General features: G+C 40.3%; 2 protein-coding genes, 1 long non-coding RNA gene and 1 pseudogene across 3 annotated transcripts; 2 read left to right on the top strand and 2 right to left on the bottom strand.

The window, feature by feature from the left end:
- LOC115156147 (ORM1-like protein 1) lies at positions 1-7,277 on the top strand. The gene is made up of 4 exons (XM_029703466.1): positions 1-115; positions 4,683-4,863; positions 5,663-5,814; positions 6,116-7,277. The coding sequence occupies exons 2-4, from the start codon at positions 4,690-4,692 to the stop codon at positions 6,249-6,251; spliced, it is 462 nt and encodes a 153-aa protein (XP_029559326.1). The 5' UTR covers positions 1-115; positions 4,683-4,689; the 3' UTR covers positions 6,252-7,277.
- A 66-nt stretch (positions 7,278-7,343) lies between these two features.
- Positions 7,344-8,564, bottom strand: LOC115156380 (probable inactive tRNA-specific adenosine deaminase-like protein 3; annotated as a pseudogene).
- A 449-nt stretch (positions 8,565-9,013) lies between these two features.
- Positions 9,014-13,007, bottom strand: LOC115156149 (uncharacterized). The gene is made up of 3 exons (XR_003868193.1): positions 12,165-13,007; positions 9,812-11,820; positions 9,014-9,692 (listed from the first exon to the last, which is right to left on the bottom strand). It is a non-coding gene; the product is annotated as an uncharacterized LOC115156149 (long non-coding RNA).
- Positions 13,008-13,133: 126 nt separating this feature from the next.
- On the top strand, positions 13,134-18,907 carry osgepl1 (O-sialoglycoprotein endopeptidase-like 1). Its single transcript, XM_029703464.1, has 7 exons — positions 13,134-13,635; positions 13,775-14,162; positions 14,248-14,452; positions 14,790-14,938; positions 16,159-16,289; positions 18,612-18,683; positions 18,755-18,907. Exons 1-7 carry the CDS (start codon positions 13,430-13,432, stop codon positions 18,837-18,839), a joined length of 1,236 nt encoding a protein of 411 aa, XP_029559324.1. The 5' UTR covers positions 13,134-13,429; the 3' UTR covers positions 18,840-18,907.
- Positions 18,908-18,919: the final 12 nt, after the last annotated feature.

Raw genomic sequence — 18,919 nt, 5'->3', positions numbered from 1 at the left:
TTCCTAATTTCAACTCAAAAGTGACGTCATCGTTTGTGCCGCTAGTGAAGGGGAGCTTGGCCTTCTGTCGTTCTTACTGCCACGTTTAAAAACCGATTCATAACAAGGTACTCCGGTAAGTACATGGCCATATCTGTGTTGACTGTTTGTTAAAATATTTGATAACACTATTGATATGCAAATATTGTGACTTACGTATTCCTATTTTCACGAAAAAATAGCTAGCTAGCAAGTTAGCAATTCAACTGGTGTTGTTTCAAGCGCACAACACTTCACTTGACTTGTTGAAAGTAGCTGGAGCTTGGCTGTTGGCTAACGTAAGCTAGCTACTTAGTTTCCAGCTGAATCATTAGCTGACACTTAAAGAAAGGTGAACGTAATGGCAGTTACCTAGCTAATGTTAGCTAGTGCGGCTTAGCTAGCTAAGCTAACTAGAAATTAGCCATTGATCGTGACTCTCAGTTCCATTGCATTAAACATAAGTCATTGGCTGAAGGCATCTTCTGCACGGGGGCGTTTTGTTAAGAGCCCCGACGCTCGGTCTGAACATTAATACGCATGGCTTGCGCTACAGTTTTGGAAGCATAAGGATCTTATCTTTCATAGCAGTCAGAACCTTTTGTTTTTTGAAAAGTATTTAAGTTGATACACACCTTTTTTATAGGGTTAGTGTTCCCACATGGCCATATCTCCATGTTACAGCGCTTTGTTTTAATGGAAAACAGATGGGAGACAGGCACCACCTGTGCTAATTCGCTATCTAACGTTAGCATGATCGGATGGGGGCACCCATAGCTGTATGGATCTGTGCAAAACTGCTACAATATCTTCTTTTATTTGATGGATTTTGTTTATCTCCGATGAAAGATGAGGGCCATATTGACATGTATACATATACTTATAATACATCAGACTTCATATGTTTATGGAAAATGATGAAAAAATATATATAAAAAAAAATGCATACAAAGCGATTAAAAAACCACCCCTTAGTACCGCAGATCACAATACATCTAATCCCAGCCTATTGCACCAAACTACAACGGGAAGATGTGGTTAAGAAAGTGGTCAGAAAATGTGAGAATGATGCCAGTGAGACCTTAGAGGGCTGCTTTGACTGTGCAGACTGGAGTGTGTTCAGAGGGAGCAAGTCTTGAGGCCACAAATTCTGTGAGGATATTATTGTTCCTTCCAAAACTTAAAAGTTATTTTCTAACAACAAACCCATGATCACAAAGGATCTGAAAATAGCATTTACCACTGGCAACAAGATTGAAGGTAAACTAATTCAATCCAAATTAAATAAACCGATGAAATGGGCCAAGAGAGTGTACAAGGAGAAGGTGGAAAGGCTCTTTCAGGAAGGTAAAGCCAGAGGTGCTTGGAGGGGTGTTTTTTTTTTTTGTAGATTTGACCAATAGTACTTTGCAATGGAAAAGGAGCTGATCTCTGACCTATCTAACATGTCACACACTGTAACAAATGTTGTGCTTCAACCAAAAGATGAAGACGCTGTATTTAAAAGGATAAAGTACCTTGGCCAGACAACATTAGTGGTTGCCTACTAAAGATTTGCCATAAGCAACTGTCAGGTGTTTTCTGTGAGCTTTTTACCCGCACTCTGGCAGAACACTCAATATGGAAATCATCCACCATATACCCAGTACCTAACAAGAGCAACCCCTACTGCAACAATGACTACCGCCCTGTAACTTTAACATATTTGGTGATGAAGCGCTTTGAACGGCTGATTCTCCCTCAGCTACAAAAGGAGGTATGCTCTTATACAGACTCGCTCAAGTTTGCTTACACAGGGGTGTTGATGCAGTTCTGTCCCTACTGCACTGTGCCTACACCCACCTGGAGAAACCCAAGACATGCGTCAGGATGGTATTTGTAGATTTCTCGAGTGCCTTTTAATATAGTCCTCACTTAATGGGTTAAAAGCTCCAGAACATGAATGTCAATCCATATCTGATTCTCTGGGTCCTCTCCTTTCTGACAAATAGAGAACAGCTGGTCAGATTTAATTGTCTCATTGCAGCTTGTCCAGAACCATCTTTACAGGATCACCACAAGGTTCCGTCATCTCACCTGTTTTAGGAGCTCAGACCCAGAGATGATGTTCATCAAGTATTCAGATGACACGGTAATTATGGACACTGCAGGCACCTCCAGGCTGAATTGGACAAGTTTTTACTGTGGTGTATACAGAACTACCTGGACCTCAATGGAACCAAAACCAAAGACCTGGTCATTGACTACAGAAGAGACCAACCTACCATCCCCACCACTGGAGATTAACAGACAGATCATTGAGCGAGTGGAGGACTACAAATTCCTAGGAACCATCATTGGCAACAAGTTAGCTCTCCTTCAAAAGAAACATTGAACACATTCACTCAATGTCAACAATGCCTGTTATTTCTATGGAAATGGAGGAAGTTTAATGTACAATCAAGCCTCCAAGCATTTTATGCAGTGCGTTCGAGAAGTATTCAGACCCCTTGACTTTTTCCACATTTTGTTACATTACAGCCTTATTCTAAAAAGGATATAACCCCCCCCCCCCTCAAATCTACACACAATACCCCATAATGACAAAGCAAAAACAGATTTTCAGACATTTTTGCAAATCTATTAAAAATAAACATACCTTATTTACATAAGTATTAAGACCCTTTGCTAAGAGACTTGAAATTGAGCTCATGTGCATCCTGTTTCCATTGATCATCCTTGAGCTGTTTCTACAACTTGGAGTCCACCTGTGGTAAATTCAATTGATTGGACATGATTTGGAAAGGCACACACCTGTCTATATAAAGTCCCACAGTTGACAGTGCATGTTAGAGCAACAACCAAGCCATGAGGTCAAAGGAATTATCCACAGAGCTCCGAGACAGGATTGTGTCGAGGCACAGATTTGGGGAAGGGTACCAAATCTTAGTCCCGGGAGGTGACCAAGAACCCCATGGTCACTCTGACAGAGCTCCAGAGTTCCTCTGTGAGGATGGGATAACCTTCCAGAAGGACAACCATCTCTGCAGCACTCCACCAATCAGGCCTTTATGGTAGAGTGCCAGACGGAAGCCACTCCTCAGTTAAATACACATGACAGCCCGCTTAGAGTTTGCCAAAAGGCACCTAAAGACTCTCAGACCATGAGAAACAAGATTCTCTGGTCTGATAAAACGAAGATTGAACTCTTTGGCCTGAGTGCCAAGCGTCACGTCTGGAGGAAACCTGACACCATCCTTACAGTGAAGCGTGGTGGCAGCATCATGCTGTGGGGATGTTTTTCAGGGACTGGGAGACTAGTCAGGATCGAGGGAAAGATGAACGGAGCAAAGTACAGAGATCCTTGATGAAAACCTGCTCAGGACCTCTGACTGGGGGCGAAGGTTCATCTTCCAACAGGACAATGACCCTAAGCGCACAGCCAAGACAATGCTGGAGTGGCTTTGGAACAAGTCTCTGAATGTTCTTGAGTGGCCCATCCCGATCAAACATCTCTGGAGAGACCTGAAAATAGCTGTGCATCAATGCTCCCCATCCAACCTAACAGAGCTTGAGAGGATCTGCAGAGAATGGGAGAAACTCCCCAAATACAGGTGTGCCAAGCTTGTAGTGTCATAACCAAGAAGAATCAAGGCTGTAATCGCTGCCAAAGGTGCTTCAACAAAGTACTGAGTAAATGGTCTGAATACTTATGTAAATGTGATTTCATTTTTTTTTTTATACATTTGCAAAAAATATATATACTGTTTTTGATTTGTCATTGAGGTATTGTGCGTAGATTGAGGTAAAAAAAATACAATTTAATCAATTTTAGAACAAGGCTGTAATGTAACAAAACTTGAAAAAAGTCAAGGGGCCTGAATAATTTCTGAATGCACTGTATGTTTTATAGAGTCCATCTTTGCCTATAATATTACGGGTTTTAGGGAACATTTTAGGGAATGTTGTTTGGTGCTCTAGGGACAGATCAGAACCCATGTAACAGGGTAATAAGAGTCAGTGGGAAGGTCATCAGAGCAAGCAAGTGTCTGCCATAGCATTGTTGCTGCACTTTTCAAATGAAAAGCCTCAGTGCAGCTGCTTTTGAATGCATGACCCTCATGGGACATTTGCAAGTGAATAGGTTGGTTTCCCCTTTGATGCTTGAAAGAGAAAATGCTACACACTTTCTCCAAATGGCTGAGATACCAGCTAACCCTATTCCAAGCATACTGTTATATGAACAAGGATAGCTACTTGCCCACAGTTAAGTTTTTCGACATCACCATTATCAAGAACTTGAGAAATCTGAGAATTTATGACGCAACTTCAGACTTTCAATCTCAAGCCAACCAATGGTCTGAAAAGCAACTCTCAGACAATTAAAGTCCAAATAGGTTACATATGTCATGTTGTGGAAAGCGTCATTTTAATGATTTGTCTGAAAACAACAGCAAGAGGTATTGTTGTGCAAGAAAGGTGAAAGTGTACTACATAGCCTAAGCAGATCATGTTCATTATATTTGCGTAATCTATCTTGTACCTGCAGGCTATGAACTTTGTGTATTGCAGTAGTAATTGGCTCCCTGTTGGGATAATTTATGAGTGACACATTTTTGTGATGTTTTCAAAGGAATAAGGTGTATTCATCAGTAACACAATCCTCATACTTCTCTTGTTCACAGAAACAAAATGAATGTTGGCGTAGCGCACAGTGAGGTGAACCCCAACACTCGGGTCATGAACAGTCGAGGGATCTGGCTCACCTATGCCCTCGGTGTTGGAATGCTTCACATTGTGCTCTTGAGCATACCCTTCTTCAGTGTACCTGTGGTGTGGACTCTCACAAATGTTATACACAATTTTGTAAGTCATTTCTCTTCTCACGCTTTAATAACCTATTATTAGTTTGTTGTTCTTACTTTCAGCCATATCATGGTAACCCCCCCCGTCAAAGTTGGTGCCTAGACAATTGTTGCTTCCTCAATGCACTGGCCTCTCATTGTTCCTTGCACAATCTGTTGAATAAAGAAGCAAGGTCACTGACATGACAACTCACTAAGTTTAACTGTTGTCCCCATATTGGTAAAGTCTTCTGTATCATAGCCATAAGGAAGGCCATTAAAAGGGAACCACAATATCCTGCTATTTTAGTTCAGCAGCTTATTGTTTACTGTATCTTTTGCTTGCCATGAACTGCTAGTTCAGCTGGTATATGAAGACTTTTCACAGAACCCTGTTATTTAATAGAATGTAGCATTCTCATTCAAATGACCTGATGTTCTCAGTGCCAAGTGTTGTAAAGGAACTTAGGAAGTGAATAACCAGAACATACTCACTCCAATGTCCCACTTATGACCTAGTAGTTAATAAAGTATCAGTTGAGGTAATTGTGAGAGGCTTTGCACCAGTAAGCAGATTTCACACGCACTCCACTTCTTATCATAAATACAGTTCTGATTCTATCCCAGCTCATTCCAAGGAAGGGTGAATTAAAATAGCTATTTCCTTTTAATGAACCAAAAGGACACATATTTGTGCTGCAACATCTACACTCAGTCTCAGGCTCCATTTGCTACTTTATGATTAGTTTTGTCTTGTCTTAGTGGACTGTCTCTCGCCATTCAAGATTTGGACTCATTCACTGTATGTCTGTGTCTTGCAGGGGATGTATGTCTTCATGCATGCAGTGAAAGGCACTCCGTTTGAGACCCCAGACCAAGGCAAAGCCCGGCTCCTGACACATTGGGAACAGTTGGACTACGGCGTGCAGTTCACGTCATCCAGAAAATTCTTCACCATCTCCCCAATAATTTTGTACGTCGCCTCCCGTCATTTAGAACAAGAGGTTCCATTTTTGTCCATTGGCTTTAGATACCCATTTAGCATCCAATGCAGAAATAATTGCAAACTGTATGGGACGGTTTCCCGGACACAGATCAATCCTAGTCCTGGACTAAATACCACTTAAATCCTCCATTGAGAATGCGTTTTAGTCCAGGATAGGCTTAATCTGTGTCTGGGAAACCGGCCCTATAAATTCCAACTGTTGACCATGTTGCAGAGCTTTTTTTAACTGACACATTTGCTAACTTGTCTTATTTTTTTCTCCCCCTAGATATTTTCTTGCAAGTTTCTACACGAAGTACGACACAACACACTTTGTCATAAACACTGCCTCCCTTTTGAGTGTGCTGATCCCCAAATTGCCACAACTACACGGAGTCCGCATCTTTGGCATCAACAAGTATTAAGCCGAGTGTTGAGGGTCAGTGGTGTGACAAACTCTCAAAGGAGCTATTGGCTCATAGCAAGATGAATAGTTAACCCTATTTACTCTGTACCACTGGAGTTTGTACTGAGCAGTTTTGTACAGTATGTGTAATTGTCACTCAATGTTTAGAGACGCCAGGTTAAACTATAGTGGGAGACTTAGAGAGCGACGATAATTCCATGTGCATTACTAACTTAAGTAAATATTTAATTATTATTAATTTTTTTTAATCTACATAGACCTGGGCTGGCCCATGTTTAAAAAGTGGAGCTTTTTTTGTTCTGTTTTTGTTTGCCCTCACTTCACACAGTGACACAAAGATTGCGTTCCTCCTTGTTACAATAAATGTTTCTCATCGTAACCGAAAGCCTTGGAAATATCAGATGCATTTTTGAAGATAATTTCTCCATAAAAGTAGGGGCCTATGGTTCAATGTTTGACACTTATTTTTAGATGGGTTATCATTGCTGAAAAGAACTGAACAATATGAAATACACATTTTGCATGATTTCCTTGGTATATGAATCATTTCTCATTGTTACTCAGTTATATAGGGCAGGCATTTTTTTCAGTGTATATAGTTGTATGTATAGGTTCATGTCTTTCTAGATGATTTTTCATAAGATGTGTTGTCAGATGAAAGTGTTTACTGAGACGGGTCTATGGTTTGCCTATGTACCTATATTCATGTAGCTGTACTTGTTTAGGAGATCTCCTGGACGGTATTACCAAGGCAGCTAGTCCTGTTTTGTTTGGTCATGGCTTATCCACGGTATTCTTGGAGCTTTGTCAGCCCCTGTATCTAACATCATTAAAACATTTGTGCCCTTAAAAGCAGTGTATGTCTTAACTGGCAAAATTTATTGAGGGAAATGGATGGAAACCATATTTTGACATGCACTGACTAAAAACAAGCTGTGAATGCTTTTAAGTGATGTCACAGTGGCAAAAGCTTTGTTACAGTTTAAAATGAAATGCAATAAAGTAAAACAATTTATGTAATCCAGAATGTCGTTACACCTTGATCTTATTCATAAACCGTGTGTGCATAGTAATCTGACATGTGAGACTATCCAATTATAAAGGTAGAGCATTCCTGTAACAATTATGTGAACCTTAGGAATTCATTTTGGTACTGTTGGCCCAAGACTCCTTTGAAAACCTCAAAGTGGTGAGTCTAATATTTCTGAGCATCGATTTTATATTTAGTCCCAAATCGGTAGAGGCTGTTCCATAGAAGACTGCCTATCCTGGACTGGACTAGCAGCATGGCACAAATAATACAAGGCTCTCGAGTTACATACAGGTTGTTCCCGGTGCAGATGTACGGCTGACCCCTCTCCTCTGCACTGTCCTTGTCCCGCAGGACCCTACAGGTTGGCATGGTGGTGACGCTATGTATTTGAGGGTATTTCAGAGGGTGAGGAGTCGGGCAAAACAAACTGGCAGGCGGGGTACTTATAATAGGTGTAGGCCCCACCACACTGCCCACGTGCCACAAGGTCAATGCAGACCATGACAGCGTGATTAAATGGGTGAACGCCTTTCCAGCAGTCATGTCCCACAGCAACAATCCTCTCTGCCTCTGGCTCAACGACTGCAGCCCCCACAGCCTCCATGCCTCTCCTGCCCTGCTCTTGCTGCAGCCACAGCAGCCATCATGTAGTCCTGCATCTTGGCTTTCATAGAGGAGGTGAACAGCTGGCCTTTTAGTGCCACCGTCACTTGCTTGTCCTCATAGGAGGTGGGGCAGTGTTTCTTGGCCTGCTCAAACTTTGATCTGGTCAAAGGAGGGCATGCTGGTGTCTTGACCAGGAAAGGTCCCCTAGACTTCCACAGTTTATTCTACCTGAGGACGACAGATCAGATATGTGCATGTCCTTACTGCAGTCAATGTCTGGTGCATCACTGGCAAGGCATACAATGATCTCCAGAGGGTGAGGTTTGCCCTTATCCTTGCATGCCTGTACTCTCTTGATGTGCGTCAGTCCAGGTAATGGGTACACTGTGGCTAACTCCTTTATCAAATGAGAGGTTTCTTTCTTGTTGATGATGGGAGCCGCAAAGGCCTCGATTAGCTCAGCGTCATGTGAGTGAACGTTGGACAGCACAGGATAAGCGACCCAGGAATCTATGTCACACTCAGATTATTTGATGCGTTTGGACTGTGGTTCCATTTCATAGTACCTGTGTTAAAATCTGGTCAAAGAACTCGGATCCAGACAATGTTACATAAATGGGTGATTCTGCAACTTTGGGCACTTTGGCCCTGTTAAACTTATTCAAACACCATTTTACCAGTATTTTAATTGTCTTTGATTTGTCTAGAAACAATATCTGATAATTGCTGCATTTGTACTATTTTTGTCATTTTTCCCAGACAGCCAGACAAATGTAATTTCCATCATGTCATTAATCATCCATTTTAGTTGAAAATGAAATGAACTTATTTTTAACACATTTCTTATGTGTACATGAACTTGTATTGAATATTACTTTAAGTGATTAAGGTTTTCCTAAAATTAATAATTCAACACGACGCCTGAATGTATAAACTTGCCTTGGCGACAGCTGAAAATATTTTGCATTAAAAATATTTCCACCCAACCTTTTTGTGAGATTATGATAACAACCATATGATTTCCCTGTCTAAAACAAATCAATCAATGTAAATTATACATAATATACTAATTTACCTCAGAAATATGTGTTGTGGTGGAAATGACATATAAAAAAAGAAACTTAGGAAAACAATATTTTAATGCTAACATTTTGAACCACAACCATTGTTAAACAAATAATATAAGACAAAGTAAGATTCTAAAACACGAACTAGCATCTTTTTAACATGAGAACAACGTTTTGTCTTTGACAACACTTAGATGCAACAACTAGAACTTCCAGCACCTATATATTGAGGGAAAAGTTAATTGAGAGCTGCACGTTTTATTTAATGCATGATTTTATGTCCTGCTTTCTACTGTATATGAGTATCTAAGGCTTAGAAATAGAGCCACATTCCTCTCAGACCAACCATGCTCCATTTGCCTTTTGGTCACCGGGTCGGATTCAGGGGCAAGTCCAAGCACATGCTGTGGTCTGTACCATATGATGTTGTCTCTCATTGGCCCCAAAAAAACGGTTGGGGCCAACGCGACTCATGGTTTTAACAAGAGCACCACTCTCTGTGTGAACGTCTTGCACGATACCAGGGTAAACGTCCTGATCATACTCCACCACACACCACTTTCCAATCAATTCTTCACTTAGATCTTCAACGGGCTGGAAGGCGCTGTGAGATGTGTTGGATTTTCCATCTTGGTCTGCCTCTATTTTTTCAAACAGAGTCACAGTCTGTGGAGTGCAGTGATGTGAAAAGGAACAGAAGCAACCGAGTATCCTGTGGACCGTCGGTGACGATCTGGAAACAAGAAATTCGAAAAGTTATGCACATTCAAAATATGTAATGATAGCATAGTCTAGTGATAATGTTTGTATAACAAATGTGAGATTTGACATAAAATAACCCACAACTATTACCTGGTGTATCTTCATTGTCCCACAGATTGTTTCCAGGTGATCTGGTGGGAAGGCCTCCAATGCTCTTTATCGCCTTTGAGATATATAAGAGCTTGACAGCTGACTGAACTTTTGACAATTCCTGAAATACAGTTCTTCCATTTGGGAGGTCCTTGCCTTGTGCCACAATTCCATCTGCTCTTTGTTTCACATATGCTCCTACCCCATCAGCTGGGCCTTTTCCATGTCCGGCTTCTAGGAAATTCCATGTGACACTCTGGAAGCCCATTTCAAACGGAAGGGTGGAGCGATAGTATAAAAACAATGTTGACCTATACTGGGTTGTAGGCCCATCACTCACAAAGTGTACAGCAGTAGCCGATGGGCAGAGCACAAGAAAGTTGGCCAGTGATTTTGAGAGATGGGCCCAGATAGCAGAGGGGTCATCGAAGAGCTCAGTGAGCAAAGTGAAACTGTATAATTGTGGTATATCCAACACAGGTGTGGACAGTCACCTGCTTGTATGAATCACCAAAGTGAACTGCCTAGATTTCACTGGTGTCTTTACACAGGTAGTTCTCTGCAAAGTCAATATACATGATGATCTCCTCTTTCTCCAGATTCACTTTTCATTCTCACCAGTTTTGAGTATTGGTGTCAAATGTTGTGCACGTGTTTCCCCAACTTCTCTTTCAATCCTTTGGAGAAGTCCTCCAGTAGAATCTGCAGTGTGCCACACACCTTTTCTTTTACTGTCAAATGTCTTTGTTTTTCCTCTCTCTCTCGTCAGCATTGTTTTCCCACTCAAACCACCATGTCTGATCACCAGATTCAAAGTCAAATGTTTTTAACTATTTTGCTAGACAAAGGGAGCACACTGTGTACATGCACTCTTTCTTCAGGTTCTCACAGCACAAAGACTCAATAAGGTTCTCAATGTTGCTGCAGCTGATCACTTTGTGATGCTGTAGTTTGTCCGCCATGAACTGGAGGTTGGCGTGGGTTTTGCAGAGGCATGTGTCCCTATTCTGGAATGTTGGCTTGACAACCCAAAAAGGATGTATTTTGCAGAATGGATAGTAGGAAAAGGTTCTGAATTATGCCATTAAAGAAGCGCTTCTGCTTTTTCTTCTTGTTCCTTCTTGGTGTGTCCTTATCCCGTTGTTGCTCTACTGTTGTCATCACGTTCATAAAATCAAGTGATTTTCTCTTCTGTGGCTGTGCTAATTCTGTTACACTGCTTTTTCCTGGAGTATTGAAGACTTGTTGGCCTGTTTTCATTTGCCCTCATTGATTTTGTTGAAACTCCAAATAATCTGTTTGCGGCTTTGACCAGGCCACACTTTCTCAGGATGTTGCCTCTGAGCATTTTTTAAGCCACTTGTTTGTCCTTGGCAATGCACATTTTTTGATATTTTTGCTTTAACTCTGCAATGATGGCATTTTGAAACAAAAAAATAAAATCCTTCTCAAGTTCTTCAGAGTTCCCTTCAGTTCCCTTTCTTTTTGTCTTTGAGGAATCTTTCTCCCCATTTTCTTCATCAGTTTTTCTCAGCTTTCCGTAATGCATTATCAGGTTTGACATTGTCATGCAAAGATCTGTGTATGTTTTTGAGCGACCTCTTCCAACCTTTTCCCTTCCAGCAAGTATTTGACTTCTCATTCCTGCTGCAGACGTTGAGGAAGGGGTATCAGGGTGTGCATCAGGGGCAGGTAAGTTAGGGGCAGGTATGTTAGCCTCATGTTCTGGCTGCAAGTCATCTGGTGACTGAGGTGATATGTTGCCTGATAGGTAGGTCTCCATTGAAACTGTTCTCTTTAAAGTCTGTCTTCTATTCCGTTGGTTGCATTTCCATTGCCTTCTCTTGCTTCTTTGTTCTCGCTTTGTCAGCTCAGAGATAGATTTCACTTCTCCTTTCTCCTTTTTCTTCCAGCATCTCTCCCTGTCTTATTGCAAATGTTCCTGGTATCATATAGGATCATTTTTTTTGTCATGTCGGTGACCTCTGTGCTGTTTTACGTGGCATCTTCTAAAAACAAAGAAAAATACACACCTTGGAGAATTTTCGAGATTAAACAAATTTAAACAGGATTAAATAAGCCTAAAGTTTAAAACGAATAAGAGAATGTTTTTTTGTCATTTCCACCACTGTTATGTTTGTAAAAGAAATTACTGATGGAAATTATGATTCTACAGTTTTAGGAGAAAAATGACAGGCTGCTTAGCATGCTTTCACTAGTATTACAGCTAGCATATAGTTTACACTAAATACATCAAATATGAAAAGAAAATCTAAATACATTTATTTTTTTAAGTATAGCTTGTTTGGAAATGACTGACAATAATAATATTCTGTACACAAGCAATATTTACCTAGATTTTTCTTCAACTTCTGGACATCACATCTAGAACAACTGTAAGCTGCAGCCATGTGCTTCAGTGTCACAATAAGTTTCCATGGTAACTAAATGAAGTCTTTTGAAAAAACTTTATTAATGAGGAATTTGTCCTCAGTGGTGGAAATTACACGACTACCAACGGACAGGTATATTTTGTGTAAAAAAACAAAAACAATATAAAAGGGCATACTCACAATAAATATTGATATAGATTTCATTTCATTGACTCTTTCTCTAGTAGATAACATTAATAATTACACATTATACAATGTTTTCCCATAGAAAAACATAGTAGAAGCTCAACATTCTGGGTCAGGGACAAGGGCAAAAGTGAAATGTAGGTATAAAATACATCTGAAAATATGCTAAAATACTTGATAGAGAGGTGTTAAAAAAGGTATGGGGTGATTGTCGTGTTAACTTAACATATAAAGAATTAAAAAATTCTATAAAATTCAAAAAATGTATTACCCCAAGGACATAGAAGTGCCCGTAGTTGCAAAATCATCCAAATAAGATAAACATTGGATGCAGTGCCGCAAAGATGTGAGGATACTTTTACATCAGACAAACAAAATAAACAAGTACACATTTTGAATTCATATCGCATATTGACTGCCGAATTAAATGTGCCTTGTGGACCAGCTTTGATTAGAACTGTAAAAAGTGACATTTCATCCAAATAGCTGGCTCTACATTTCCGTCAATGCTTGTTGATGTCCAACTGCATATAATTTCCCCCTGAAACAAAGGCTATCACTATTCAGAGCCACCCACAGTTTTGTTTTCTAGGTTAATAAAAAAAGTAGTTATTCAATTAAAACAAATTCCTGTCGATACCCACAAAACATTTAAAATGTTCTTTCACATTTTCAACTCGGAAAAATGTAACTGGACCTAACTGGAAAACTATTTGATGTTTCATGGAGGAATTGTTTACATGTGACACAAGCTCCTCAGAAGTACAAGCGTGAGGTCGTGGACCTCCGCACAAAAAATAAAATCAGCATCGCAATTTGAGCTTTTGCGACAAATGCAAACGTATTTAATTGTCACCTGACAGTGGCATTGTCGTGACATACCTTTAGAAAATACTAATAGACCATCGTAATGGTCCCTGGTAGCAGAGCTATTTATCTCGCCTCTTGCGATGCTCTACGGATAGCGGTGCTTACCAAATTTCAGTAATTTAAACATGTACTTTGGCTAGTGCAGGACAATTGGGTTTAGTGAAATAAAATGTTTGCATTTAAAGCTTCGGCTCAACAGGGCACACGTATGTTTAGAGTCAAGATTTTAAGCAAATGTGCTTTTAGAAGAAAAATGAGTTCCAGGCTTGTTCTCGGCATTGAGACAAGCTGCGACGAGACAGGTGCGGCTGTAATAGATGAAACAGGCTTAATCCTTGGAGAATCTCTTCATTCACAAAAAGAGGTGCACATGAAGTGGGTACAATCTTGTATTTGTTTCATGTTCATTCGACAAAAGTGATTGTCTTATTTATCAGTGCAATGCCCCCTTGGTCAAGAATCAAGATAAAACCTTGCAAAGGACATCATGTTCTCCATTTGTATTTGATTGTAGGACTGGTGGGATTATTCCTACTGTTGCCCAGCGGCTCCACAGAGAGAACATAGGCCGTGTCGTCCAGGAGGCCATGGAGAGGAGTGGCGTCACCCAGAGTCAACTGTCTGCTGTAGCCACCACAGTGAAGCCGGGCCTGGCCCTGAGTCTGGGGATAGGTCTGGACTTTAGCCTGAACTTTGTAAAGCTACACCAGAAGCCCTTCATCCCCATCCACCACATGGAGGCCCATGCCCTGACAGTCAGGATGCTCCAGCCTGTAGTATTCCCCTTCCTCGTCCTCCTAGTCTCCGGGGGTCACTCTCTCTTGGCTCTGGCCAGAGGAATCGATGACTTTCTTCTCCTGGGTCAAACACTGGATGAAGCTCCAGGGGACACTATGGACAAGGTAAAGAGTATAACTTTGAGAAAACACTTATCAGAGGCCGGTGGGTTTTCTTGGCCTTGAATTTGTGACGTTTGTGTATTCACAGGTGGCGAGACGTTTGTCACTCATCAAACACCCAAAGTGCTCCATGATAAGTGGGGGTCAAGCAATAGAGCTTCTGGCTCGAGATGGAGACAGGTTGAAGTTTCTCTTCAAGCCACCAATGGGAGCGCACTATGACTGTAACTTCTCCTTTGCTGGTCTGCGAAATCAGGTGACGATGTCAATACAGAAAAAAGAGAAGGAGGAAGGTAATAAATAATTCATGAAGATATAATATGCATTTATATCATAACCTTTCCCTAATCAACTAATATAATCAGATAATTTAAATTGAAGGACAATTAGTCTATTGTTGATATTGGCCCAACATGTTTTGCATGTCAGCCAGCCATCAATGTTTCGAGATATATAACTTTCAAAATACAGAAGTCCCAGCTATATTTCTTTATTTTGAAAGTTATATATTGATCCTTGATTGCTGATATGCAAAACATTTTGGGACTATATCAACAATTGACTAATGAAACAAATACCAAAAGAAAATTTTTGTGTGAAAATGCACCTACATGTTTTTTTTCATCCAAGGTGTGGAGCAGGGAACTTTGTTGTCATGTGTTAATGACATAGCTGCTGCTACGCAGCACACAGTGGCCTCTCACATTGCCAAGCGCACACATCGTGCCATTTTGTTCTGTAAGGCCAAAGGCCTCCTGCCTTCCTGCAATCCAACACTGGTGAGTGAAATCCCATCATTGGATAGTGGTTTTCACAGCTATCAAGATGATCTAATCCACAATATTGCATTGAATTATCTCCTTCAGAAAGTATTCACACCCCGTGACTTTTTCCACTTTGTTGTGGATTTAATTGTCTTTTTTTTTTGTCAACGATTTACATAAAATACTCAGTGGAAGAAGAAATTCTAACATTTGTAAAAAATGAATAAGAATAAATCACTAATATACACTGAGTAAACAAAACATTAAGAACACCTGCTCTTTCCATGACATAGAATCCAGGCGAAAGCTATCCCTTATTGATGTCACTTGTTAAATCAGTGTAGATGAAGGGGAGGAGACAGGTTAAAGAAGGTTTTTTAAGCCTTGGGACAATTGAGACATGAATTGTGTGTGCACCATTCAGAGGGTGAATGGGCAAGAAAAAATATGGGTATGGTAGTAGGTGCCAGGCGCACTGGTTTGTGTCAAGAACTACAACGCTGCTGGGTTTTTCACGTGCAACAGTTTCCTGTGTGTGTCAAGAATGTTCCACCACCCAAAGGACTTCCAGTCCACTTGACACAACTGTGGGAAGCATTGGAGTCAATATGGGCAAGCATCCTTGTGGAACGCTTTTGACACCTTGTAAAGTCCTTGCCCCGATGAATTGACACTGTCCTGAGGCCAAGAGGAACTCAATATTAGGAAGGTGCTCCTACTGTTTGGTATACTCAGTGTACAATGAGCTCCAAAAGTATTGGGGCAGTGACACTTTTTGGTTTGCTTTGGCTCTACTCCAGCCCTTTGCAAGGCATTGGAAAACCTCCCTGGTTTTTGTGATTGAATCTGTATTTGAAATTCACTGCTCAACTGAGGGACCTTACAGATAATTGTATGTGTGGGGTAGAGATGAGGTAGTCATTCAAAAATCCTGTGAAACACTATTATTGCACACAGAGTGAGTCCATGCAACTTGTTAAGCACATGTTTACTCCTGAATTTATTTAGGCTTGCATAATTTGTAACAATTTTGAAAAACATAATTCCACTTTGACATTATGGGGTATTGTGCGTAGGCCAGTGACACAAAATCTCAATTTAATCCATTTTAAATTCCGGCTGTAACAACAAAATTTGGAAAAAGTAATGTGGTGTGAATATTTTCTGAAGGCACAGTATTTCTACAAACAATGGTATGGTGTCCATACGGTGTCCTAAATGTTTTGCTCTGTTAGGTGGTGTCAGGAGGAGTTGCCAGTAACCAGTACATCCGAAAGACTTTGAAAATTGTCACAGACACCACCGGATTACATTTGCTTTGCCCTCCATCCAAGTTTTGTACAGACAATGGAGTCATGATCGCATGGTATGTAGAAGACTATTAGTTATTTTGGTTCTGAAAATGTATAGTTAGTTTTATTGTCACATGCACAAGTACAGTGAAATTCTTAACTTGCATGCTCTACCCAACAGTGCAGTACTCAATATCAAAATAGTATAACTAATTTAAAAAAATATATATACACACTCATTCAAGGGTTTTTCTTTATTTTTACTATTTTCTACATCGTAGAATAATAGTAAAGACATCAACACTATGAAATAACACGTGGAATCATGTAATAACCAAAAATGTGTTAAATAAATTAAAATATATTTTATATTTGTCACGCCCTGACCATAGAGAGCCCTTGGTTCTCTATGGTGTAGTAGGTCAGGGCGTGACTAGGGGGTGATTTAGTATGTCTATTTCTATGTTGGTGCTAATATGGTTCCCAATTAGAGGCAGCTGTTTATCGTTGCCTCTGATTGGGGATCATATTTAGGTAGCTATTTCCCCACCTGTGTTTTGTGGGATATTGATTGATTGTTAGTGTGTTTGGGCACTACGTCCTCACGGTCTTTGTAAGTTTGGTTATTTTGTTAGTTTCCCTTAAATAAATATGTGGAACTATACTCAATCTGCGCCTTGGTCCGATCATTTTCAAGAACGTGACAATATTTGAGATTCTTCAAAGTAGCCACCCATTGCCTTGACGATAGCTTTGCACACTCTTGGCATTCTCTCAACCAGCTTCACCTGGAATGCTTTTCCAACGGTCTTGAAGGAGTTCCCAAATATGCTGAGCACATGTTGGCTGCTTTTCCTTCACTCTGCAGTCCAACTCATCCCAAACCATCTCAATTGGGTTGAGGTCGGGTGATTGTGGAGGCCAGTTCATCTGATGCAGCACTCCATCACTCTCCTTCTTGGTCAAATAGCCCTTACACAGCCTGGAGGTGTGTTGGGTCATTGTTCTGTTGAAAAAAAAAAGATCACCTCGCATAGTGAATTCTAAATCACCGTGTCACCAGCAAAGCACCATCACACCATCTCCTCCATACTTCATGGTGGGAACCACACATGCGGAGATCATCCGTTCACTTACTCTGCGTCTCACAAAGACACGGTAGTTGGAACCAAAAATCTAAAATTTGGACTCATCAAACCAAAGAACAGATTTTCACCGGTCGAATGTCCATTGCTGGTGTTTCTTGGCCCAAGCAAGTCCCTTCTTATTGGTGTCCTTTAGTGGTTTCTTTGCAGCAATTCGACCATGAAGGTCTGATTCATGCAGTCTACTCTGAACAGTTGATGTTGAGATGTCTGTTACTTGAACTCTGTGAAGCATTTATTTGTGCTGTAATTTGAGGTGCAGTTAACTCTAATGAACTTATCCTCTGCAGCAGAGGTAACTCTGGGTCTTCCTTTTCTGTGGCGGTTCTCATGTGAGCCAGTTTCATCATAGCGCTTGATGGTTTTTGCTACTGCACTTGAAGAAACTTTCAAAGCTCTTGACATTTTTCGGATTGACTGACCTTCATGTAATGGACTGTCGTTTCTCTTATTTGAGCTGTTCTTGCCTTAATATGAACTTGGTATTTTACCACATAGGGCTATCTTCTGTATGCCATCCCTACCTTGTCACAACACAACTGATTGGCTCAAATACATTAAGGAAAGAAATTCCATAAATTCTTTTAACAAGGCACACCTGTTAATTGAAATGCATTCCAGGGGCATCATTTATAAACGCTGCATAGGCACAAAAGAAGGCGTACGTCACTTTCTTAGCAAACTTTTTGGGGTTTATAAAAAACAAACTTGACGGGAGAATGTGCGGTCCTCCACAGACACTTTGACCCATACGTACGCACATAACCTGGAGAAATTAGAAACTGCAACTCTTGATGGCAGAAGGATGAAACTCGAAAAACTTGTAAAAAAAATCTAAATATTACCTCACATATGACGAGTTCCCTGGAGTGTACACAAATAAAAATACACAAAAAACATTTAGGATAAATATAAATGGAGATATGTTTTTGCAAAATAACCCCTCATGTTGTACAGTTTAATCAGGAATCATATTTAATTGGATCTGTCAAAGGGTGGCTACTTTGAAGAATATAAAATATTTTAATTTGTTTAACACTTTTTTGGTTACTACATGATTCAATGTGTTATTTCATAGTTTGTCTTCACTATTATTCTACAATGTAGAAAATAGTACAAGCAAAGAAAAACTCTTGAATGAGTAGGTGTGTCAAATGTTGACGGGTACTGTATATAATAAAAACGTAAGCTATAATACACAGCTTATATATGGCTTTGGAGTCCAGTGCATTCAACCACACTTTATTTCAGGAATGGAGTTGAGCGACTGAGGGAAGGAAAGGGCATCCTGTCCCATACTGAGGAGGTCAACTATGAGCCCAAGTAAGTAAAAAAGATGACTAACTTCTATTGATAACAGTTCTATAGCTTAATTGTTGCCCCTTGTGTTCTAGAGCTCCCCTGGGCGTGAACATAACAGCAGAAGTGAAGGAGGCAGCTATCAAACTTCCACCATTAAAGCTGAGGATTACGGACTGACGTTCACTTATGTGCATATCCATGATGCATATAATTCCTACTATTTACGATTAAACTTTTGAAATACATCCTGGCAGAAA

The sequence above is a fragment of the Salmo trutta genome, chromosome 20, assembly GCF_901001165.1.
Source record: "Salmo trutta chromosome 20, fSalTru1.1, whole genome shotgun sequence".
NCBI lineage: Eukaryota > Metazoa > Chordata > Actinopteri > Salmoniformes > Salmonidae > Salmo > Salmo trutta.
This window is presented reverse-complemented; position numbering and strand designations above follow the sequence as displayed.